Below are 26,871 nucleotides of genomic sequence, written 5' to 3' on the forward strand. Positions count from 1 at the left end.
GCATGGAGAGATGAGTGGCCTTAAACCTTTGATTTTGAAGAAAACTCCATTGGCATATACATTAACTATTTTGCTTACCAATTACAATTGACACCCGTAGTTGTTGCCAACAAATATTTTCTTGTGGACAACTTCTTTGGTATCATTGCTAACGTGTTGAATGTGGTTGAAGCATCATAAAATCATAGATATCAACTTCAAAACCATCAAGGAAAAATGTTGGAAGAACTACTAGGATGCGGTGAGGTTCAAAGTGAAAAGGACTTGAATCAAGAATGGGGGCTTCAATGGTCAGGTGACTCTCATTGAGGGATCTCATTTTAGAACATTGAATAACTTTGTTGTTTTATTTTCATCTATATTCCATGTGCTTGATGCAATTAAATGTGGAAGTTCCAACCCCAATGATAGATTGCAAACATGAGCTTTCTAAAGTATGATCAACGAATTTGAATTTGTTTTCTTGCTTCACTTGATGTTGAAAATATCGATGACGGCAAATGAGTTAACTGCAACATTGTAGGGAAAAGAGACAGATATTGTTAATTCCATGGTATTTCTAGACATTACTAAAAAAATTGCAATTTTTGAGAGATGATGGATGGGAATCTTTGATGAATGAAGTTTCTTTATTTTGTAATAAACATGAAATTTTGGTACTTAAGATGGATGAGTTTTCTATTCCTAGAAAGTCAAAGCGTAGGTCTTGTAGTGTTACTAATTCACATCACTTACATGTTGAGCTCTTTTAAGCTATTATTGACTTGCAACTACAATACCATCATAATCGTTTTGATGTTGTGAGTGGTAACTTCCTTCTTGGTACGACAAGATTGAATATGATTAATGTTTTTTTCTTCTAATTTTGATAAGAAAAAGAAAATGACATTGCCGAAACATCATCAAGATGAGTTTGGTGAACCAAAGCTTCAAGATATAAGGCACCAACTTGATACTTTCATAATACACATGCGTTGTGGTGATCCTATATTTTCTGATTTGAAACAAATAAGTGATTTGGCAGAAGCACTAGTTAATGCAAATCTCATAGCTGGTTACTACACATGGTTCATTGGTGGATTTTCCTCTATTGCTTCTCTTTTGTCTAGACTAACTCAGAAGAAGGTAAAATTTCAATGGTCCAAAGTTTGTGAGAAGATTTTTCATGAGTTGAAGACTCAACTTACTTCAGCCCTAGTTTTGACTTTACCGGAAGGTTTAGATGGGTTTGTGGTGTATTGTGATGCTTCCAAGATTGGTTAGGGTTGTGTGTTGATATAACATGGTAAGGTCATAGCTTACACTTCTAGGAAATTTAAAGTCCATGATAAGAATTACCCGACTCGTGATCTTGGGTTAACAACGGCGTGTTTGCTTTGAAGATTTAGAGGCACTATCTTTATGGTTTTCACATGGCTGTGTTTACCGACCATAAAAGTCTTTAATACGTGTTTAATTAGAAGGACTTTAATCTTCGCCAAAGGAGATGGCTTGAGTTGTTGAAAGACTATTGCATAAGGGTTTTATACCATCCGGGTAAAGCCAATGTAGTGGAGATTCTCTCATCTAGTTGTCTATGAATAGTGTCATTGCTCGTTTGGGAATTTACCTTGTGGATTCAGCTAACGGTGGAGTTATTATTCAGAATGGGTCAGAATCGTCTCTTGTGATAAATGTTAAGTCAAAAGATGATGCAAGTCTGGGAAGTGCTCATTGCATGGAAGGATTTTCACTTGACATCAAGAGCTTAGAGTGTTTCAAGAGAGCGTGGAAAGCAAGAATCAATACAAGAAAAGATCAACATTATGTTTTAGGGTCTTTATGGTCATAACATGATTGTACATGTAATTAAGGGCATTTATGTCATTTTTTATTTTAGTTAACACTCGTGGTATAAATAGAATAGAATGAAGATTATTTGGGGGGGGGGGGAGAGATTTTTAGGTGAATACTCTTGGTGAGTTATATCCCTTTGTCTCTACATTGGATCTCTCTTGAATGTCTTTTGGTAAGATTATTCATGTATGAGTTCAATTCTCTTCTTCCTTGAATTTAATCTTGTAGTTGCTTGTTAAAATTAGGGAATTACAAATCTATATTTATTGATCTCTAATTTACTTCAATTGTGGGATTGTTCTTTCTTTCTCTTCTACTTCCCCTCAATTTCTTAATAATCCCTTGAATCTCTCTATCTTGTACTCCGCATTACATCAATTGGTATCAGAACAATACCTCCTTGAATTATTTATTTTTTCAAATATGAAAAAGAATCCGCAAAAAAAGAGGTTTGGATTTAGTTGATGAAATTTGAGAGTTGCTTGACTTCTTTGAGCTACATATTGTTGTTTCTAGCTGAATCAAAGAATACATGGCTTAAAAAAAATTAAGAAGTCATTGTTAGGATTTGAAGCTTAGAAGAAGAAACTTGAAAATGGGTTTTATTGATTTGGTGTTTGTTTGAAGAAATTTGAGGCAAAAATAGTTGATATAGTTGTGGACAAGTAGTATCTCAATTTTGAGTTCATTTGATTGAGTATCAAAAGAGATTGGTTCATACTTAATGCTACACTAGTTGTTCGTGTCAAATTTTTTCTTTCTTTCTTTTTTCTGTTTATTTCATTCCTAGTCCTTTAGTGTATTTTGTCCTTGTTTGTTGGTGACATAAACTCCATTATGAACCAATACTTGAAAGCTTACTTTGAGCTAATTTAAGATTATAAAATCGTGAAGAGGCTAAGGGATATCATTGAGTGGTGAAATCATTTGAGTGTGGTCCTCAAACCTACAATCTTTAAGTGTATACACCAGTGGAAAGAAAATTGGGTGCAATCATTTGAGTGATACACATGAGGGAGTGACTTGTGAGGTCCATTATTTTTCACTAACCACTTTTCTTATCTCAATTATGTCTTATATAGTTCAAGAAGTTACTATGGAGGTTTGAATGAATACGAAGAAAGGGGCATTTTATCTCATAATTTTACTTTTTGTAGAAGTTATTGTGAAGCATTCTATGATAATTATAGTAGTGGTTCTACTAGAAAAAAAGAGCATGAGCCTAATGGAAGTTTTACTAAATTTGAAGTCATTGTCGAAGGATATGAAATTGTTGCACTTTTGATTGCACCTTAGAAGTAGATAAATTGTGTTATACCATCTTTATTGATCCATCTTTGATTGAGTGGTTGGAGATACGTTGTCATACAAAAAGTTCACCATATAATTTTGGTTGAAGGTAGGTAGACTAAAAGGTTAAGTTCGTTGTTTACCACAAGAGATATCAAGAGGGAATTTGGTGTGATGTTTATCCTTTGTCTACTTGTTTGGAGTGTTTAGGAAATCCTTGGTTCAAACATAATAAATTTTGGTTTGATAGGAATTTTAGAAAATTTGTTGTTGTAGATTGGATGGAACGAAAGCATGTCTTAACTCCTATGGCTATTACAAGATCCTTAACAACAAATAAGGAAGTCAAGAAAGTGAAAGAGGAGACTACTAACTTGAAATTTGATGTTCAAAGTCGATCCAACAATTCATGTAGAGTCTTTGAAGCTTCTAGTGATGCCAAGTTGAAGATTGAAGTGAAGATTCATACCAATGACTCGAAGGGGATCCCTTGGAGCCTATTCCACTCCTAATGAAATGAATAACAGAGAAAATAAAGAGAGGAGTAAGAAAGTGGATAGTGACAATTGAAAAGATAAAAAAAGAGAGGATATTTTGAATGAAGTAAGGGAGTGGCTACAAGCACAAAAGAAAAGAGAGTAGGGTGTCACTAGAAGAAATGAAGAAAAGTGAGAGAAAAGAAGATGAGGTAAGAGAAAAACAAGAGACTGTGAGTGAGATATTTTCTTATTCTAGCTCTAACCTTTTGAATTCTTGTTCTTCTAGTGTTTTTACTTCTTCTGTAGGCATTCTTGAAGAAGAGCAAATAAGGGACGACTTAACATGGAAAGAAATTCAAGAATTGAATGAAGCAAGTAAATTTGGGGATACTTTTTCAAGTGAGCAAGTGAGAATAATTTCAAGAAATCAAGGTAAGGAAGGTTCTCTAAGTACTCATCAAGGTAAAATGACTAATCATAAATTTCTTGTTACTTCAAATGAGCTTGATAGTGACTTGAGTGTGAATATTAGTCCATCTTTTGGTGAGGTTGATGATTTTTTACTTTATGTTTGTATGCGAATGGATGATCGTCATACACTTGTTGAATATGATTATGTAGATAAAATTGTTCTTGATTGTGAGCTTAAAAGGTTTGAAGCTAGTAATATGTTAAATATGGGAAAACATGGTCTTTAATTGAATTATTGTGATAAAGATGAAATTAATTATTTCCTCTTAAGCTACTAGAAACACTAAAAATGTGATTGATGATGAATGTCTCTTGGCAAGTGAATTTGATTGTAACAATTGTTTATCTTTTAAAGACATGGATATGCTTTGTGGTAGTACTCTTGCAATGGATCATGAGGAGTATGATGACATCCATTTGAAGCATTTTCAAATATCTATAGGTGTAAATGTGATAATTCTTCTTTTGATGAGTTTACTAACCTTCTTGATTTATTTGTGAAACAATGTCAAAAGAGGATCAACAAAGAAGTAAGATACTTGAGAGCATCTTCTTGGATTACAAAAAGGTTTGAGGTATCTTTGTCTTCTAAAGTAAAGAATGATTTGTTTGAATGGCAAGTACTTATTTTTGGGCTTTCTAAAGTCATGGAGGTAATATCTATACTTTTGACCTTTATAGTAACAATGTTGTTGTGATTAGTGAAAATTATTTAATGCTGTCATTTGTTTCATGTTGTGAGTTACTAAATGAGAAACTCATGAAAGTCTTGGGATTGATATTTGTGTTTGCTCCAGAAAATGCATACTTGTGTTTAAGGGTTGTGAATGATATTGTTAGTTCTCTTAATCTTGTGGTTATAGGAGAACAATCAAATTGTGTATTGAGGAACTATTTAGTCCAAATTGTTGAAGAAACTAGTTTTGACTTGAAAGTTCTAATATTTAGAATTATTGATTTATTTCACCTATTTTATGATTGTGGTATACTTTTGAGTAAAGTCCATGGTACTATGCTTAAAAAGTTAATTTTTATAAGACTTCATGATTCTTGGCTCTATCATAAAAGTGTGCATTTTGGGGATTGGTTTGTGATGAGTTCACGATTTGGACTCATTTAGGGCTTTATTTTAATAGATTTAGTGTCCTCAAATGCATATTTTGTGCCAATAACGGTTGTAAATCCTTGAATTTCAGGTATTTGGATTGGGGAACAAAGCATGGACACTATTAAGCAAAAAGGAACAAGGCAGCTGAAAAAACGAAGAAAAGAAAACCTGAGGATCGCCTAATCCATTGGGCGAGTCGCCAAATAGCCATTGTCTTGCCTAATGTTTCAGTGTGCCGAGCCCTGAAGGAGAAAATCAAGTCGACGATAGAAATGAGTAGTCGGCGAGTCACCGAACGGTTCCGCGATGGAGTGCCATATCGCCCAAAGTACAAAACTTGATGATGCTGAAGACCAAAGCAAAAAGGCGATGAAATTGACCAAAGGGTGGATCGCCGAATGGATCGGCGATCCCGGCTTACTGTGCCGAATGGTCCTTCGCAACACATTTTTGGGCGACTATAAATACATTTTTAAATTCTTAGTTTAGGAGGTAGTTTAGTTTTTATCAGTGATATTATTCATTTTTCAAGTTTGAGAGCTGAGAACTGAGTTTTTGGAGACATTTTTCCTTAGTTTTGAAGATTTGAAGATTTCCATTTCTAAGAAATTTGAAGTGGGTGTTGAAGATTGTTCATCTTAGACCTTTGTAAAGACCATATAAATCCTACCAAAATGATGGAAACACAACTTGGTATAAATTTTTACCTTTTTATGATGTCTAGCTAAAACCCCAATTCTTGGGGTGTGATTATGTGAATATGGGTTGATATAACTGCTGGGTGTTGTTAATTGATAGTTTAATTACTGTTTAAAGGTGTTTTCGTTAAGTAATTATGGTTGAATTTAATGGGTTTTAGTTGAAAATATATTCTTAACTTCGTGTTTTTGGCTTGCTCGAGAGAGAGGTTTTAAAACCAAAATTACTGAATCGATGGTCTGTGGGTATTAGGTTGTTATGGGTTCAGCTCGAGAGAGTGAACCTTATACCTTTTTACACACATTCATCTCGAGAGAGTGAATGGAATAAAGCGAAGGCTGTGCTTAATTGCTACTTATTGGTGTTCGAGACATCCTTTTTGAACTGCTGAACTTGAGTTTTACTTGAGGACATGCAAAGTTTAAGTTGAGGGTGTTGATGAGTTCACGATTTGGACTCATTTAGGGCCTTTATTTTAATAGATTTAGTGTCCTCAAATGCATATTTTGTCCCAATAACTGATGTAAATCCTTGAATTTCAGGTATTTGGATTGAGGAACAAAGCATGGACACTATTGAGCAAAAAGGAACAAAGCAGCTAAAGAACAAAGAAAAGAAAGACTGAGGATCACCTAATCCATTGGGCGAGTCGCCGAATGACCATTATCTCACCTAATGTTTCAGTGTGCCGAGCCCTGAAGGAGAAAATCAAGTCGGCGATAGAAATGAGTAGTCGGCGAATCACCGAACGGTTCTGCGATGCAGTGCCATATCGCCCAAAGTACAAAACTTGAAGATGCTGAAGGCCAAAGCAAAAAGGCGATGAAATTGACCAAAGGGCGGAACGCCGAATAGATCGGCGATCTCGACTTATTGCGCCGAATGGTCCTTCGCAGCACATTTTTGGGCGACTATAAATACGTTTTAAAATTCTAAGTTTAAGAGGCAGTTTAGTTTATATTAGTGTTATTATTCAGTTTTCAAGTTTGAGAGCTGAGAACTGAGTTTTTGGAGACATTTTTCCTTAGCTTTGAAGATTTGAAGGTTTCCATTTCTAAGAAATTGGAAGTGGTTGTTTAAGATTCTTCATCTTAGACCTTTGTAAAAACTATATAAATCCTACCCAGTTGATGGAAACACAACTTGGTAACGATTTTTACCTTTTTATGATGTCTAGCTAAAACCCTAATTATTGGGGTGTGATTATGTGATTATGGGTTGATATAACTGCTGGGTATTGTTAATTGATTGTTTAGTTGCTTTTTAAAGGTGTTTTCGTTCAGTAATTGTGGTTGAATTTAATAGGTTGTAGTTGCAAATATAATCTTAACTTTGTGTTTTTGGCTTGCTCGAGAGAGAGGTTTTAAAACCAAAATTACTGAATCAATGGTCTGTGGGTATTGGGTTGTTATAGGTTCAACTCGAGAGAGTGAACCCTAAACCTTTTTCCACACATTCAGGTCGAGATAGTGAATGGAATAAAGCGAAGGTTGTGCTTAATTGGTGCTTATTGGTGTTCGAGAGAAACCAATTTGATTCAGGTTAAATTGTTTGAGAGAAAGTTTATCCCCACTAAAGTCTAGATTAATCACTGATTTATAGCTGTATACTATTAATTGCAATTACCCGGTTGTCTATCTTAGCCCATAATCCAATCACATCCCAAGAATACCATCTCCATAATTGTTTTTTTTGTATTATTTGTTGTTTTAGTTGATAATTGAAAACAAACCCCCCCCTGATATTTGACACTTGTGTCACCCCTAACTTGTGTCACCCCTAACTTGAACCACGTTTTTATTCGTAAATGTTTTTAGCTATGATTGACTTGAGCATATTTTTACTTGCTTATTAATTCTCAATTACAAACCACTCCCTTGGGACTCGACCCCAACTCACTTAGTTGGGTTATATTACTACATAATGATCGTTGACACTTAGTATTGGATGAAGTGTCCTGATACGTTAATCAGTTCGTAACATGTTTGGAAGATTATTTTTTGGCTTGGGAACTAATGACCTTCTATAATTTGCAAGGTTCGAATTCGAGGTCCAATTCTTTTCAAGAAGGGGAGAATAATGCAAGTCCAGGAAGTGCTCACTGCATTGAAGGATTTTCACTTTACATCAAGAGCTTAGAGTGTTTCAAGTGAGTGTGGGAAGCAAGAATCAGTACAAGAAAAGATTCACATTATGTTTTATGGTCTTTTTGGTCACTACATGATTGTACATGTAATTAAGGGCATTTATGTCTTTTCTTATTTTAGTTAACCCTAGTGGTATAAATAGAATAGAATGAATATTATTGAGGGGATATTTTTAGGTGAATACTATTGGTGAGTTGTATCCCTTTTGTCTCCACATTGGACCTAATGTCTTTTGGTATGATTATTTATGTATGAGTTCAATTCTCTTCTTCCTTGAATTTAATCTTGTATTTGTTTGTCAAAATTAGGGAATTATAAATCTATATTTATTGGTCTCTAAGTTACTTCAATTCTGGGATTGTTCTTTCTTTCTCTTCTATATCCCCTTAAGTTCTTAATTATCCCTTGAATTTCTCTATCTTGTACTCCGTATTACATCAAAAAAGGATGATGATCCAATCTTAATTGAATGGAAGGAACTAGTCCTTAAAAAGATTATGGAGGCTTTGGAGATGGTGTGCTTCGTTACCAGGATCATTTGTGTGTTCCAAATGTTGATGGATTGAGGCAACAAATTTTAAGAGAAGCTCACTATTCTCGATATTGTGCTCACCCAAGGGCCACTAAGATGTATCATGACCTATTGGAAGTCTATTGGTGGAATGATATGAAGAAAAATATTGCAAAATTTGTAGCTAAGTGTCCAAATTTCCAACAAGTTAACATTGAATATAAAAAAAATAGGAGGAATGACTCACGATATGAGCTTTCCTACTTGGAAGTGGGAGTATTTGAATATGAATTTTATCACAGGTTTGCCTCACACAGGTCGACAACATGATTCTATCTGGGTGGTAGTAGACCAGATGACTAAGTCAAAACATTTCCTATCAGTTAAGACTTCTTATTCAGCTAAGGTTTATGCTAGACTTTACATCCGAGAGTTAGTGAAATTGCATGGGGCTCCATTATCCAGTATCTCAGATAGGGGTACTCACCTTTCAATTTTTGAAGTCATTTCAGGAAGGTCTTGGTACTCAGGTTAAGCTTGGTACAACTTTTCATCAGTAGACAAATGGTCAAGCAGAACAAACTATTCAGACTTTAGAGGATATGTTGAGAGCTTGCGTGCTAGACTTCAAGGGTAATTGGAATGGTCACTTGCCTCTTATTGAGTTTGCTACCAGTATTCAGATGGCTCCATTTAAGGTGCTTTATGGTAGGTGGTATAGATCTCGTATAAGGTGATTCGAGGTTGGTGAAGTGGCTTTGATAGGGACTAAATCAATTCATGAGGCTATGGAGAACGTTTAGCTTTTTAGAGATAGGTTGGTAATGACTCAGAGTAGATAGAAATCATATGTAGATGTGAGGAGAAGAGAGCTTAAATTTTCTATTGGTGATCGAGTATATCTGAAAATTTTAACTCATGAAAGGGGTGATGAGGTATGGTAAGAATGGAAAGCTGAGTGTCTATTATATTGGTCCTTATAGGATTCTGAGGCATTTTGGTAATGTGGCATAAGACCTGGATTTACCTGCAAAGTTAGCATTAGTGCATCCAATGTTCCATATGTCCTTGTTGAAGAAATGCATTGGTGATCCCACTTGAGTTGTGCCTTTAGAGAGTGTTGGTGTGAAGGATAGTCTCTCTTACAAAGAGGTCAGAGTCGAGATCCTTGACTGGCAGGTTCATAAGTTTAGAAATAAGGAAGTCACTTCAGTAAAAACATTTATGGAGGAATCAATTGGTTGAAGGAGCGACTTGGTAAGCAAAAGAAGATATGATGGCCAAGTACCTCCACGTCTTTTCTTCTAGTTTAGTTCCAGCGTGAGGTAATAGTTCCTCTATAGTACTCTATTCAAATTCATGTCTTTCAATTAAATCCCATGTATAAGTATGCATGAGTGCTCATGAAATCAGTCCACCTTTGATGTTTTAGTTCGGAGTCAGTCACTCCATCAGTTTTAGTGTTTAGCTTTAAGTTCCGGGTTTGTTGATCTTTCCCTACTCTTTTCAACTTATTATGACTCCATTCAAGGACAAATGTTCCCAAAGAGGAAATTATTTTAACACTAGCAGTTCTAAAGTTCAAATCAAATATTGAAAGTCTAGAAATTTAGGACTGCACAAATTTTGGCATTTATAGACGCCATCTACGATAGTAAATGGAACCACAAATTGTAGATGTGATAAGTAGATCAATTTCAGAGATTGGGAATTGAGCCCGAGTTTCATGAGCAAGGACCACATGCTATAGATGTTTTTATGGGTCGTAGATGGGCTCGTGGATCAAAGTCCCTAAGCTCAATTTTTGTCTGACTTTTACAAACCACATTTACAGATCGTAAATGGAATTACGAATCGTAAATGGAATTACGAATCGTAAATGGGTCTCATAGATCAAACTTCAAAAACCTAGTATTTAGGCCTAATTTCTATGAGAGGAATCTACATCCCGTAGTCTAATCCACAGACTGTAGATAGCCCTCGCAGAAGATGCCAACAGTTTTCCTTCAAGGTTGGTTTGATATTTTCCTACTCTTTAGTTATCATACTATGTCGTTTTAGCCTATTCTAAGAGGGATTAAGTAAAACTTAATCGACCTAAACCTCCCCATTCACGCCCAACACCCAAAGATTAGAATCAGTAGGTCTTAACTCCTCTCAAGCAAGAACTAGGGTTTTTCATCTTTAATCTTCAATTCAAAGAATCAAGCTAGGGTTTCCATTCCACGTATGTGGAATTTCACCAATGAGCATCCTTTCACCCATAGAGTTCCACGAAAAACCTAGTTTTTCAGATAATGATTTCTATAAAAGTTAGGGTTCTTATGAAAGCATGATTTTCACTATATTTTCCTTTCTTCTTCTTGGATAGTTTAATTATGTGATTCCATCGATTAATTATGGTAAAATTGGATAGTGAAGATATGAAAATATTTAAATATGATTAAATAGTCTAGCTATGATAATATTCCCTAATTCCTTTAATTAGGCAGTTAGGAGATTGTGTAATATTTTATCATCTTCTTTCCTTATTTACACTATTTGTAACAACTATTTAATCCCATCAACTTGCGGAAATGATCAATCAATTCAATTGTCAATATCTTTTCTTCTTCTTCTTCTGCTAGTTTCTCATAGTATCAGAGCCACTTGTTTTTCAACCCTCTTTCTGAATGTTATTTTATTTCAATAATAGAAACTTAAAATGATGGAGGGATCAATCAACCATATCAGAAAATTGTCGAGTCTCATATCTTTCTCCAGAACTTCTTTTTGTGACAAAAAGAGAATCATAATGGATGGATCATCTCAATCTATCACATTAAATAGAGCATACTAAAATGACTACCTTCAATACCAAACATCAAGGCAACAATCAACCATTTCTTGCACAATACAATATGGTAACTTTGCTTATGTCGCACAGTCTGCGTCTCAGGAACAATGGTTTCTTGATTCGGGTGCTTCTGACCATATTTCTGGAAACAAAAACACTTTCTATATTCTTACTTTCCCTTCTACCCTCTCTACTATTACTTTGGCGAATGGATTAAAGAAGATTGTTAAAGCTATAGGTATAACTCATCCTCTACCTTCCATACCATTAAAATCAATCCTTTTTGCACCTGAATGTCCATATAATCTTATTTCCATTAGCAAATTAACAAAAAACCTGAAATGCATTGTAACCTTCTCTGATGATTTTGTTCTTCAGCAGTACAGAGTACATGACAGGTGATTGAAAAAGGACATGAGTCACATGGACTGTACCTGCTCTCTATCCTAACACCGCATGTTTCTTTCACTTCCATTATTTCTTCTGAATTGCTCCATAGTTAATTGGGTCATCCAAGTCTCTTGAAATTTCAAAAAATGGTTCCCACTTATCTAGTTTATATTTGTTAGAATTTGAGTTGTGTCAGCTTGGTAATTACACTCATGCCTCTTTTTCCCAAAACACGTCAATAATAGGGCCACATCTATATTTGAAATCATTCATTCGGATATATGGGGTCCAAGTCGTGTCAATTCTTCCTTAGGCTTTCATTATTTTGTTACATTTATTGATGACTATTCTCAGTGCACATGCTATCTCTAAAAATAATTTGATGCAGAAATCCGCAATAATTTGGTATTTCCATTAAAAAGTTAATCAATGATAATACCTAAAAATACTTCTTTCTCTTCTTTTATGTTATCCCAGAGCATATGGCACTTGTCTTATTGTGCACATACTCCTCAACAAAATGGATTTGATGAGTAACAGAACAAACATCTAATTGAAACAGTTCGAACATTGCTCATTCACAATCATGTCCCTTTATGTTTTTGGGTGATGTCGTTATTACTCCTTGTTCCCATTCTTGGAGCTGCAAGCCGATCCTTATTTGTGGATCGACACTTGTAGATTCGGGAAGCATACTGACGACTTGATTTCCCAATATTATCTTCAAATTCATCGGGTTCGCTTTTACTGGATGTGGCATGGAGTTCCTATATAAGGTTGGTGTTCCTAGGTATACATTCATTTACGGGTACTATAAGTATGTTTATTCAATTTACCAACTAAATTAATATTAGTGCGGGTAATTCCCATCATATGCCATGAAATTAGTATAGGACATGCCCAAGATTGTGTGTCCTTCTAGTTCTTCTACATGCTCATATGTAGAAACACTATGGCGAAATAAATAAGCCTAGTTGTATCCCGTAATTACATAGATGGATGGCAGTGGAGTCTTTTTGTCTATGACATTTTCCCCTTTCCAGTATTTCTACTATTAGTTTTGCTTAATGAGACACCACAATTTCTCATTAAGCAAGGCCGAGTGGAGGAGGCGAAAGTAGTCCTGAAGAGGATACAAAAATTTGGAGCTGAAGAAGAGCTTCAACAATTAGCTTACCTAATTGAAAATGAAGACAGGGAGCCTTGGCAGAAGCTGCTACACTCACCAGTTTTGGTGATTAATGTAGCGACACAAATTTTCCAGCGACTCTTAGCCTTATACTCCAACATGTTTTTGGGCCCTCTATTCTTACATTTCATAGCATTTAAGTACCATACCTCATTTCTAGCTTCGTTCCTTGGTGGTGCAATTCGAGTTGGAGTTCCTGGACTTGCAGTTTTTAGTTATAGATTCTTTGGGCGACGAAGAACTCTACTTTTAGCATGTGCATGAATTTTTGTCTCTGAGATATTTATTTATTATTTTCCTTTGCAGAGTAATCTCATTTGTCAAATATATCTAATTGTCCAATTTCTTCCAATATATGAAGATTTCCTTGTTTTTTTTTGTATACCATGGAAAAAATCCATTAGTTCATCTAAAGCAACAGTCAGACTACATTGTAATTTCCTCTAGCATCCTCCTCATATGATGTTATTCTTTACTTTCTACCCCACGAAATTGGACAGAGGCATCATACCCCGATGATCTTCGAGATTTAGGTGCATGTTGCGAGGCAACTCTATTTTTCTTCATGACATTGCCTCTCATTTATGCCTTGAATGCGTGGGTATTCATTTTCCTTGCTATTGTGGTTATCTGTGTAGAATTCATATTATACAAGTTCCTACCCGAGATAGGAAAGAAAAAGGTGAGATGTCAAAAGAAAAGATCTGGAAGCTACGTTGGTTTTGGAAGAAAGTAATTCCAAAAGAAGATAGCGAAAATGGAGCGTAGTACTAGGTTTTTGTATTAAGAACGTAGTGTCGTAGGAATTTTGAAACTCACACTGTTAGTATCAGTCTCTTGGGGGTATTGGTAGAATAAGTGCAACACATACATCTTGTGCGTTGTACATGTATCTCGTGTGTTGTATGTGCATCTTGTGCACTGTACGTACATCTCGTGTGTTGTACGTAAGGCTGGCAATTGGACATGACTGGATCAACATGACCGATTTTACTGGAACGGGTACCGGAACCGGTCCTCGTTATCGGATTTATTTACTGGAACCGGGTCTTACCGGAACCGGTTTTACCAAAAATTCCCAAAGGCCTGGTCCCTTAGTTACCGGATAGGAACCGGTTTGGCCGGACCGGAACCGGTTCTTACCGGATCATTGTGTACCGGTAATTTATTTTTATTTTTTTATTAACTTTAATCATTATATAATATTATATTATTAATTAATAATATTATATTATTAAAAAACTTCAATTTAAAACTTTAAACTTTAAAGTTTCAATTGAATTTAAGTTTAAACTTTAAACTTTAAAGTTTAAATTTTTTAAAGTTTATATTGAATTTAAAGTTTAAAGTTTATATTGAATTTAAACTTTAAACCTTAAAATTCAATTTTATATTAAAGTTTAAATTTTTAAACTAATATTAAAATAGTTGAAAATTAAATTTCTAAAATGACTTGGATTAAAATATAAAGAGACTATTTTAAAAGAAAATCAAGGTGAATAGCTGTATATTTATTCAAATAAATAAATTGTACAATACAATTATTAGAAAAGAGACAAAGAGTACATAATCTAGGTATTGAATATTAATTATTGTACGAACAATTGAAACTTTTTTTAAAAGCTTTTCGTAACTTTTGTATCATTTCAAAAGAAACATTTTTTGGAACTTGTATTTGTCATTCTTCTTCCATTGCTTCCATGCCATCATCACTATTATCACCAAATATTTCATCTATTTCGTCTTCTATTTGGCTATTTATTTGTGGTAGTCCGGAATTTCTTCTTTCGGCATTGACCCAATCTCAAAACAACACCGATATTTCCAAGCTATCATTTGCTAATGTATATCGATGATCTCCAATCGTAAATCTCGCCGCACTAAAGTCTTGCTCCAAAGCGGCTGATGATGCTTGAATCGCTAGCACATCTCGAACAACCCTAGCAAGGGTCGGAAATTGATTTTCACGATTCTTCCACCATACTAATATTTGAGCTTGAAGTTGTCCTTCTTCATGCCTAATCTTTTCCCGTGCCTGATTGAAATATAAATCAAAATCATTATTAGTAGATGATTCAAGCTCAAGATAATCATCCATCCAATCATCCGTATCATCACTTCTAGGCCTACAAGATGGAGGTTCAACTAGTGGAATTTTTTTTTCCATAGCTTTATATGTATTATATAACTCTCTAGCTTTTGTATATATGCTACTTTTACAATCTTCAACACTAGGAGTTTCATCATCTTTAATTTCTAAATTTGCATAAATCTTTTCAACCATTCTTTCAACATTTTTTAATTGTAATTTGTGTTGAAAGTAGTAGCAGTCAAATAGATTTGAGGAATAGGGAAAAAATATTTTTTGAATTTTTCAATCAGAAAATCAAGTGAATCGTTAAATCAATCTTTTCCTCTATATTTTGCAAATTCAGATGAAATAGCACAAATATTTACTAAAACAGAAGAAATAGTTGGATAATATTGACCAGAAGCAACATTTGTTGCTTTATAAAAAACACTTAAAAATTCAACAAGCTCTTTTGTAATTTCCCAATCTTCATAGCCAATTCTTAAATTCGGGTCTGCATTATGAGCATTAAAAACTAATTGTACTGGCTCTTGATAAATATAAGCAACTTCAAGCATTTCAAATAAAGAATTCCATCTAGTGCATACTTCTTTTGGAACTTTTCTTATATGCAAGTCCACATTCTTTACAACGATTTTTAAATTCTGTAATTCTAGCTTTTATTTAGCTTTAAAAATCCAATTACAAGCAAGTCTAATTTTTTCACAAGAAATTCCAAAATTGAGAAATACCATCTTTTACTATCAAATTATACACATGTGCGGCACACTTAATATAGAAAAGAATCATTTATCAATTGGACAAAGTCTACATTTTTAAATAAATCAATTGCTTTTAAATTATTAGAAGCATTATCTAAAGTGACACTCATTATTTTTATCACATATTCCATAAAATTGTAAAATAGAGCTTATTTTTTGTTGCTATATAAGAACCGGTTTTAGTTTCTTCAACATATTTATACCCTAATATTCGTTTTTGCATGTTCCATTCATGGTCAATCCAATAGACAGTAATTCTAAAATAATCATTACCATTAGGACTATGTCCCATATCAGAAGTAATAGATAATCTACCATCATAATAAACAAATAAACAACGAAGAAAATGACAATATTCTTTTTGATATTTATAAAGATCACTTTTAATTGTACTTCTTGGAATACCTTCATAATCTGGGTTATACAATTCCCGAATATACTGAATAAAACCAGGATGTGAAGGAAATGAAAAAGGCAAACCACAAACAGCAACCATTTTAAATAATTCTCTACGATTTTTTTCTTTACTATATGTGCGGTGTGTGCTTCGGCTAGCCGGGTTAGTCATATTTAATACACTTTGAACCATATTAGAACCTCCAGCTCCCATAGAATTTTCAGGTTGAGGTATTCCATTTCTATTAGCCCTTTCTATATCATCTAGGCGAGCAAATTCTTTATTACACTTTCTCAAATGTGTTCTTAGTCGTCCCGTTCCCCCTTGTGTACCCGTAGTTACATGTTTCATGATCAATTTACATATTCCCCTTTGTGTACCCGTAGTTACATGTTTCATGGTCAATTTACATTTCGTGCAAGTAACAGTAGTTTTTTCCTCATTTTGTACCAAAAATTTCCATACTAAAGATCTTTTAACACGTACAACGGTCTTTGAAAAAGTAGGTAAAGAGGGGACTTCATCTTGTTCCGGTAATTCGGTAGCTGGATTAGTAGGGGTAGGGGTCTCATCATCTTCCTCATTTATTTCTACTTCCTCATCTAATTCTTCCTCAAAATTAGTAAAACATCTATTTAAAGTCTCATGATCTACTTCATTTTTGGAATTAAATTCAATAGGTCGTGAGTCTCGTGTAAAAGAAGTTTCATCAGCATGAGTATAATCATTATTATTAAATCTAAATCTAGGTGGCAAATTTTTAGAATTAGAACTACTTCCTCCTCCCCTATTATTTTTTCTTTCCGACATTGGTCTTCTACCACTATTTCTTTCCAAATTCATGTTCAAGTTTAAAATAATTAAATATTATGAAAAACAAGCAAGATAATATAAACAAAAAAAATAAAATAACTTAATTAATAAACAAATAAAAAATTAAAGTTGGAACAAATGTACCGAACGTCTACGTAAAAGTAGACGTATAACCAAAGCCGGAATTGAGAGATGCCAATTGAAGCTTCCGATTTACTTCAAATAAATCTCCAAAATCCGAACTCCAAGTCAATATCACAAAATAATAATTATGAATTTATGAGAGATTGAAAATTGTGAGATTTTGTAAGATGTTAATGAAATAATTTGTGAATTTGTGATTTAAATAAAAGAATATGGGTATATTTATAGTGTTAAGGGGTTAGAGAGGGGTGGGGGGATGTTTTGAGCCATTTTTCCCCTCAGCCCAACGGCTAAAAGGGCCCAACAGCTATAAATTAACGTTCAACTTAAAAAAATAAAAAAAAATAAAATGGAAGTGACCGTTGAACCGGATCAATCGGACAGGAACCGGTTCTTACCGAACCGGATCAACCGGATAAAAAACCGGGTTCCTTTCCGGTAACGATTCCGGTACCCTATAAGATCGGTTCCTTACCGGTTCAACCGGTACCGAACTTACCGGTACGGGAACCAGACCGGACTGACCAAAACCCTATCCATTTGCCAGCCTTAGTTGTACGTGCATCTCGTGTGACCAAGAACGTCGCATAATTCTAAAAATTGGCTCGTAAATGCCTTAAAAAATTGTGGGACTACCACTGACATTTTCTTTGCTTTTACTAGTTTCCTACTACTCTTTGCGAATGTAGTGCCTCTCTCTACCCTTCTATATGTATGGCCTTCATATATATTGGCCCATTCTAGGGTCTGCAAGGTGATCCTTAGTTATGGATCGACATTTCTAGTTTTAGTAAGCCTATTGACGGCTTGGTTTCCCAATATTATCTTTGAATTCATCAGGTTAGCTGTTACTGGATGTGGCGTGGGGTTCCTATATCAGGTTGGTATTTCTATGTATACACTAATTTACACGTACTATATGTCTGTTTATTCAATTTACCAACTCAATTAATATTGTTGCGGGTAATTCCCATCATAAGCCATAAAACTAGCATAGGACATGTCCAAGATTGTGCGTCCTTCAATTTCTTCAACATGCTCATATGTGGAATCACTATGATGAAAGGAATAATTCTAGATCCATCCTGCAATTACATAGATCGATGGCGATGGAGTTTTTTTGCATATGGCATTTTCTCCTATTCAATATTTCTACCATCGGTTCCGCTTAATGAGACACCACAATTTCTCATTAAGGAGTAGGCAAAAGTAGTCCTCAAAAGGATACATATATCTGGAGCAGAAGAAGAGCTTCAATAGTTAGCTTACCAGATTGAAAATGAAGACACAGAGCCCTGGTAGAAGCTGCTACACTCACCAGTTTTGGTGATTAATGTAGCGACAAAATTTTTCCAGCGACTCTTAGGCTTAGACTCCATCATGTTTTTCTGGCCTCTGTTCTTACATTTCATAGCATTTAAGTACCATGCCATATTTCAAGCTCCGTTCCTTGGTGGTGCAATTCGAGCTTGAGTGGATGGACTTGCAGTTTTGAGTTACAGATTCTTTGGGTGACGAAGAACTCTACTTTTTGCATGTGCAGGGATTTTTGACTCTGAGGTATTTATTTATTTTCCTTGTTAGAGTAATCTCGTTTGTCAAATATATCTGATTGTCCAATTTCTTCTAATATATGCAGATTTCCTTACTTTGTTGAATACCATGGAGTAAATCCATTAGTCCATCTAAAGCATCAGACATACTACATTGCCATTGCCTCTAGCATCCTTCTCATATGATATTATTCTTTACGTTCTACTCGATGGGATTGGACAGAGGCATCATACCCCGATGATCTTTGAGCTTGAGGTGTATGTTGCGAGGCAACAATATTTTTGTTCATTACATTAGTCATGAATTTATCTACATTGCCTCTCATTTTTGCCTTGAATGTGTGGTTTTTCGTCTTCCTTGCTATTGAGGTTATCTGTGTAGGATTCATAATATACAATTTCCTACCAGAGATAGGAAGGAAGGAATGCGAGATGTCAGAAGCAAATATTTGGAAGTTGCATTGGTTTTGGAAGAAAGTACTTCCAAAGGAAGATAGCGACAATGGAGCATAGTACTAGGTCTTTCGTATTTAGAACGTAGTGCCGGAGTAGACAATTAGGAATTTGGACACTTACACTATTAGAATTAGTCTCTTTGGAGTATAGGTAGAATAAGTCCAGAACATGAATCTCGTGCGTTGTACGTGCATCTCGTGTGTTGTACTTGCATCTCATGTGACCAAGAAAGTCGCATAATTCCTAAAAATTGGCTCGTAAATGCCTTAAAATGGTGGGACTACCATTGTCATTTTTTGTACTTTTACTAGTTTCCTCCTCATCCTCTTTGCGAATGTAGTCCCTCTCACTGCTCTTCTATATTTATGGATTTCATATAGATTGGTCCATTCTTGGGCCCGCAAGTCGGTCCTTATTTGTGGATCGACATTTGTAGTTTTGAGAAGTCTACTGACGGCTTGGTTTCCCAATATTATCTTCGAATTCATCGGGTTAGCAATTACTGGATGTGGCGTGGGGTTCCTATATCAGGTTGGTGTTCCTACATATACATTCATTTACACGTACTATAAGTTTGGTTATTCAATTCACCAACTCAATTAATATTGGTGTAGGTAATTCCTATCATATGCCATGAAACTAGTATAGGACATGCCTAAGATTGTGCATCTTTCGATCTATCCTAATACTCATATGTAGAAAAACTATGGCGAAAGGAATAAATCAAGATGCATCCTGCATTTACAAAGATGGATGACATTGGAGTCTTTTTGTATATGGATTTTTCTCCTTTCCAGTATTTCTACTATCGGTTTTGCTTAATAAGACACAACAATTTCTCATTAAGAAAGGCCGAGTGGAGGAGGCGAAATTAGTCCTGAAGAGGATACATAAATATGGAGGAGAAGAAGCGCTTCAAAAATTAGCTTACCTCATTGAATATGAAGACAGGGAGCCCTGGCAGAAGCTGCTACACTCACTAGTTTTGGAGATTAATGTAGCAACACAATCCAGCGGCTCTTAGGCTTAGACTCCATCATGTTTTTTGGGTCTCTATTATTATAGTTCATAGCATTTAAGTACCATACCAAAGTTCTAGCTCCGTTCCTTGGTGGTGCAATTAGAGCTAGAGTGGTTGGACTTGCAGTTTTGAGTTAGAGATTCTTCGGGCGACGAAGAACTCTACTTTTTGCATGTGCAGAGAGTTTTGTCTCTGAGGTGTTTACTTATTTATTTTCCTTGTCAAAGTAGTCTCATTTTTCAAATATATCTAACTGTCCAATTTCTTCCAATATATGAAGATTTCCTTTTTTTTGTATACCATGGAGAAAATCCATTAGTGCATCTAAAGCAACAGTCAAACTACATTGTCATTGCCTCTAGCATCCTCTTCATATGATGTTATTCTTTACTTTCTACCCCACGGGACTGGATAGAGACATCATACCCCAATGATCTTCGAGCTTTTGGTTCATTTTGCGAGGCAACAATATTTTTCTTCATGACATTAGTCATGAATTTAGCTACATTGCCTCTCATTTTTTCCTTGAATGTGTGGGTATTCATTTTCTTTGCTATTCTGGTTATCTGTGTAGGATTCATAATATACAAGATCCTTCTAGAGATAGGAAAGAAGGAAGGTAAGCTATCAGAAGCAAAGATCTGGAAACGACATTGGTTTTGGAAGAATGTACTTCCAAAAGAAGATAGCGACAATGGAGCGCAGTACTAGGTATTTCGTATTTAGAACGTAGTGTTAGAGTATACTGTTAGGAATTTGGAAACTCACACTGTTAGAATCAGTCTCTTTGCATCTCGTACGTTGTACGTGCATCTCGTGTGTTGTACTTGCATCTCGTGTGACAAAGAAAGTCGCATAATTCCTAAAAATTGACTCATAAATGCCTTAAAAATTGTGGGACTATCATTGACATTTTTTGTGCTTTTACTAGTTTCCTACTACTCCTTTTGGCGAATGTAGTCCCTCTCTCTACCCTTATATATTTATGGCCTTCAAATAGATTGGCCCATTCCTGGGGCCGCAAGCCGATCCTTATTTGTGGATTGGCACTTGTAGTTTTGGGAAGCCTACTGACAACATGGTTTCCTAGTATTATCTTCGAATTCATCAGGTTAGCTGTTACTGGATGTGGCGTGAGGTTCCTATATCAGGTTGGAGTTTCTATGTATACATTCATTTACTCGTACTATAAGTACGTTTATCCAATTTACTAACTCAATTAATATTGGTGTAGGTAATATCTATCATATGCCATGAAACCAGTATAGGACAATCCCAAGATTGTGTGTCTTTCGATTTCTTCTACATGCTCATATGTGGAAACACTGTGGCGAAAGGAATGAATCTAGTTGCATCCCGCAATTACATAGATGGATGGTAGTGGAGTCTTTTTGCATATGACATTTTCTCCTTTCCAGTATTTCTACTATCGATTCTTTTTAATGAGACACCACAATTTCTCACTAAGCAAGGCTGAGTGGAGGAGGCGAAAGTAGTTCTTGTTGACACTTAATTTTGGACCTCCGCTATATATATTAATCATCGAGCTTCTTCAAGTTCGAACGATTTGAAATAATTAGTTTTATAAAAACTCAAAATATTTTAAGGTTTACAAGTAATTTTAATCTTTTTTAAAATATATTAAATAATAAATATGTTTTGTATAATTTTTTTATATAATTAGTATATTTTATGAACATTCGAGAATCATCTCAAAAAGATTTTAATTTTAGTAAGTATTTTATTAAATTAGTTTAGTTTAAATTATGATTATAATTTCGAATAATTAGTTTACAATTAAGTTTATTATTTTATTTCATTAGGATTAAGAAGCTCGTTAATTAATTATATTAATTCTTCTCATTTGGATTTTGGCCAAATTAACCAGTTAAATTCTATTTGGCTAGATTGTTAATTCATTTGCCTAACCCTTTTATTGCAATATTAACCACTTTTTTTTACCTTATCCTTGAGACCAAACTTGGGCCATCCTTCACTCTTATCAGCAACCCACTTTATTCCAGCAAAACCAAATCCAACACCTAAATTCCATAATTCCCAACCCAATTACAACATTACAACAAAACCCAGTCCACCAAATAATATACAACTATCCAAACAGACACAACGTACAACTTACAATGACAGTACGCGTACAATACCAAATACCGGACACCACCGTGTCTTCTTCCTCACAAAAGAGCCCAACAAGAAATCGAAACCCAGAAACGCTATGAAATTAGCGAATCCAGCGACCCGAGTCCACTCTCATTTTGCGCGTCACGTCACCCCCATCCCTTTCCCCTTATCCTCTCGTACGAGCAATGTCCTCGAATCAGCCAGGTGTTGCAATCTTGCGTGCCTCAGCATCCTTCGCTCAGAATAAAGCGCCCAGATCATTTTTCTGTTGAAGAATTGTACAATTCGTACTAATTCCAACTTTAAATCTTATCTTCAAGGAAAAATTCGAATTTCAAATTCAAAAATTCCATCCAAATCTCTACCAATTTCCCCCTAATAATCATCCATGTTCCTCCTCTATATATAACCCTTTCTTCCTTCAGTGCTGGAGGATTGGAAAAACAGGAGGCAAAAAGAACGCTGTATTGGTACAGAGTCATAAGAAGAATTCCAATTTCTATAGTTATAATTCAAGAGTTTCGATCCTTGAGGTCTCGTCTTAAGCCTTTTGTTCTTTCCGTCGGAGGCTTTCCATTGGGGTTCCTTTCACGTGGTGGTGGAAAGCTTTTCAACACGTCGGCTCAGTTCTACTATTTTGAAGAAGGTAATACTGTAAGAATTATTAATTATTTCTTACTTATGGCTCAAGTTTACTTGTAGCCCAAGTAATACCATAAATAAGATTTAATGAATAATAAATCCCGTCCGTACATTGGCTATTTGATGGACGTACCAGATTAAGTCTTAACCTCTATAAATTAGTCCTCCCTCCACCTATTAGGGTTACTACATATTATTTACAATAATTCCATCACTGACGGCTGTGGTAACGTAAAGTTAGGGCAAGGGGGTAGAAACCAATTTACGACTAACGCTTCCGCTTCTCTCTGTGATGATGTCTTCCGCATCAGGTATGTACCCCTAATGATCTCTATGTAAGATTATCGTGTTCAAGATGCTGATATTATATTTTAAAGTATTTAATCTTATGTGTGGCATCCGAGCCTGGATTGTTTGAACCGATAATCTTCATAAATTATATAACCGTATCAGCCTTGGTAGGGTAATAAAGCTGAGTAATCACCGCCCACCACCCCTAAATAAATAAATAATTATGCTTTGTTTTAGATTGCACAAATTCTGAAATTTTTTAATCTTCCCATAATGTAATAATTATGTTTTGTTTTAGATTGTGCAATAAATTAAAGTGGTCGTTATACTAAGCAATAAATAATATGTGTATAGTTAGTGCAACATAGTTTGTTAGTCACCAAAGTGGCAAAACTAGAGAAATTAATGTCTACACATATAATATTTATGATCACTTGACATATGTGGATTAGTACAATTCATTATTTATTTGCATATTCAGTATTCCAAGAGAGACTGAGTTTGTTTGTTCAACCTGATGAATGAATTATGTTTCTATAGTTTGTTAGTCACCAAAGTGGTCAACTAAAATGTATAAAATTATTTGCATGCACAAAAATTTTATGATATTATGTATGCATTTGTATTTATATAGTTTGTTAGTCACCAAAGTGGCCAAACTAAAATGTATAAAATTATTCACATGCACAAAATTTTATGATATTATGTGTGCATTTGTATTTATATAGTTTGTTATATTAAATTATTCACATGCACAAAATTTTATGATATTATGTATGTATTATGTTTCTATAGTTTGTTAGTGGCCAAACTAAAATGTATTAAATTATTCACATGCACAAAATTTTATGATATTATGTATGTTTTGTATTCATATAGTTTGTTAGTCACCAAAGTGGCCAAACTAGTATGGTTAAGCAAAATATGCATTCATAAAATTGTCATTTATCTATGAAAATTAATTAAATGCCTATATTGAAAAATAAATTGATAAATTGACTTTCACTATTGCTAGAACTTAAGAATTTACCCAAAGGTGAAACTATCATTCTACGAATAGTGAAAATTATGAGGTAAATTAATATTTTTTAGTCATACATATATTGTATATCAAAAGATGTCGTATATGTTTAATTTAAAATATTCAATTACCTATTAAAGATAAAAATGACATTTAAATTATGATAATGTGTTGTAGTATCTACCCAAAGGAGAATTACGATATATTTTCATCGCTTTACTGAATTCACATTATTTTCTTATTTGTGAGCATGTATATCTATTTTGCAGTTATTCCTCTTCATTCGCATGCTTCATCTGTTACTGTGTTCAATGGATTGAACTTCTCTAAATGGCATGAACAAGTCCAGTTCCACTTAGATGTGATGGATCTTGACTTGGCTCTGCTGAATGACAAACCTACTGCCATTACTCATAAGAGCAGTGAGGATGAGAAGTCTTTTCATAAATCATGGGAGCGCTCTACCAGATTAAGCCTTATGTTTATGCGAATGACTGTTGCTAACAACATTAAGAGTACTATTCCACAAATAGAAAGTGCCAAGGAATTCCTGAAGTTTGTGGAAGAACGTTTTTGTTCTGCTGATAAGTCTCTCGCTGGTACACTAATGGCTGAACTCACGACCATGAAGTTTGATGGGTCACGCAGTATGCAAAATCATTTCATCGAGATGACTAACATTGCAACAAGACTTTTGACCTTGGGGATGAAAGTGGATGACACCTTCTTGGTTCAGTTTATTCTGAACTCATTGCCTCTTGAGTATGGACCATTCCAAATTAACTATAACACTATTAAGGATATGTGGGATGTTAGTGAATTATCCAGTATGCTTACTCAAGAGGTTTCAAGACTTAAGAAACAAGGAGGTCATTCCATTAACCTTATGGGTCAAGGAGCTGGTAAACTTAAAGTGGAGGCCAACAAGTTTAAGAAAAAGAAAGCACTTGCTGAAGTTTCACTAGATGCTAATAAGGAACTCAAGGCTGATGTGTGTCGTTTCTGTAAAAAGGAAGGACACTATCAGAAAGATTGCCTTAAACGTAAATCTTGGTTTGAAAAGAAAGGTACATTTAGTCTTTGGTATGTTTCGAATCAAATTTAGTAGAAGTTCCTAATAATACTTGGTGGGTTGATTCTGGTGCAATTACTCATGTATCCACTATATTGCAGGGATTCACTACGATCCAAACTACAAATCCAAATAAGGATTTCTTGTTCATCGGAAATCACATGAAGTCTCAAATTGAAGGCATAGGGACTTATCGATTGATCTTGGAGACTGGACATCACCTTGATCTATTACAGACTCTCTATGTTCCTTCAGTTTCTAAGAATTTGATTTCTCTTTCAAGACTAGATGTTTCTGGATTTGATTTTAAGTTTGGACGTGGATGTTTTAATTTATATAAGAATACTATTTTTTATGGTTCTGGTGTTTTTATTGATGGTTTAATAGATTGAAACTTAAAAATAATTTTTCTGAATCCCTTCTTATTATTCATCAAAAAGTTGAGAATTAAATGTAGTTCACTAAATGAAAGTTCTGCTTATTTGTGGCATAAACGTTTGGGTCATGTATCCAAAGAACGATTAAAAAGATTAGTAAAGAATGAAATTCTTCCGAATTTGAATTCTGTTGATCTTGATATATGTTTGGAATGCATTAAAGGAAAGCAAACCAAACATACCAAGAAAGGTGCCACAAGGAGCACTCAACTTCTTGAAATTATACACAATGATATTTGCGGACCCTTTGAAGTTCCATCTTTAGATCGAGAAAAATATTTTATCACCTTTATCGATGATTTTTCACGTTATGAATTTATCTATTTGTTGAAATAAAAATCTCAAGTAGCGGACGCTCTCAAAGTGTACGTTAATGAGGTTGAAAAGACAATTAGATAGGAAAGTGAAAATTATTAGGTCAGATAGAGGTGGTGAATATTATGGAAAGTATAATGAATCAGGATAATGTCCAGGTCCATTTGCAAAATTCCTTGAAGAACATGGCATATGTGCACAATATACTATGCTAGGAATACCTCAACAAAATGGTGTTGCAGAAAGGCGTAATCGAACACTTATGGATATGGTTATGAGTATGATCAGTAATTCCTCATTACCCAAATCATTATGGATGTATGCTCTTTAAACCACTGTATATTTATTAAACAAGTTTCCTAGTAAAGCAGTTCCAAAGATCCCTTTTGAACTCTGGAGTGGAAGGAGGCCTAGTTTAAGACACCTGTATGTTTGGGGTTGTCAAGCGGAAGCTAGAGTTTATAATCCACATGTAAAGAAATTAGATTCTCGACCTGTAAGTTGTTACTTTATTGGTTATCCAGAGAAATCTAAAGGGTATAGGTTTTACTGTCCAAATCATAGTTTGAGAATTGTTGAAACCGGTAATGCAAAATTTATTGAGAATGGTGAAGTTAGTGGGAGTGTTGAACAACAAAGTGTGGAAATTAATGAGGTAAGGGTAAATATTTCATTGCCAATGAATGTACTTACTTCCGCACCAAAAACAAATGTTGTTCCTCTTGTTGAAGAACAATTTAACAATGTTGAACAACATTTGA

General features: G+C 34.6%; 1 protein-coding gene across 1 annotated transcript; it reads left to right on the forward strand.

Annotated features, from left to right (window-relative positions):
* Positions 1–882: 882 nt before the first annotated feature.
* LOC107062056 (probable inositol transporter 2) lies at positions 883–13,220 on the forward strand. Its single transcript, XM_015312268.1, has 3 exons — positions 883–1,125; positions 11,468–11,615; positions 12,811–13,220. Exons 1-3 carry the CDS (start codon positions 883–885, stop codon positions 13,218–13,220), a joined length of 801 nt encoding a protein of 266 aa, XP_015167754.1.
* The last annotated feature ends 13,651 nt before the right edge of the window (positions 13,221–26,871 follow it).

This window comes from Solanum tuberosum, unplaced genomic scaffold (genome assembly GCF_000226075.1).
Source record: "Solanum tuberosum cultivar DM 1-3 516 R44 unplaced genomic scaffold, SolTub_3.0 scf00193, whole genome shotgun sequence".
NCBI lineage: Eukaryota > Viridiplantae > Streptophyta > Magnoliopsida > Solanales > Solanaceae > Solanum > Solanum tuberosum.

Coding starts and splice junctions, on each gene's coding strand:
- LOC107062056 (XM_015312268.1), top strand. CDS start 883: ATGACATTGCCGAAACATCATCAAGATGAGTTTGGTGAACCAAAGCTT. Junction 1,126..11,467: donor CTAGACTAACTCAGAAGAAG/GTAAAATTTCAA, acceptor TATGTCGCACAG/TCTGCGTCTCAGGAACAATG. Junction 11,616..12,810: donor GAAGATTGTTAAAGCTATAG/GTATAACTCATC, acceptor TCCCCTTTCCAG/TATTTCTACTATTAGTTTTG.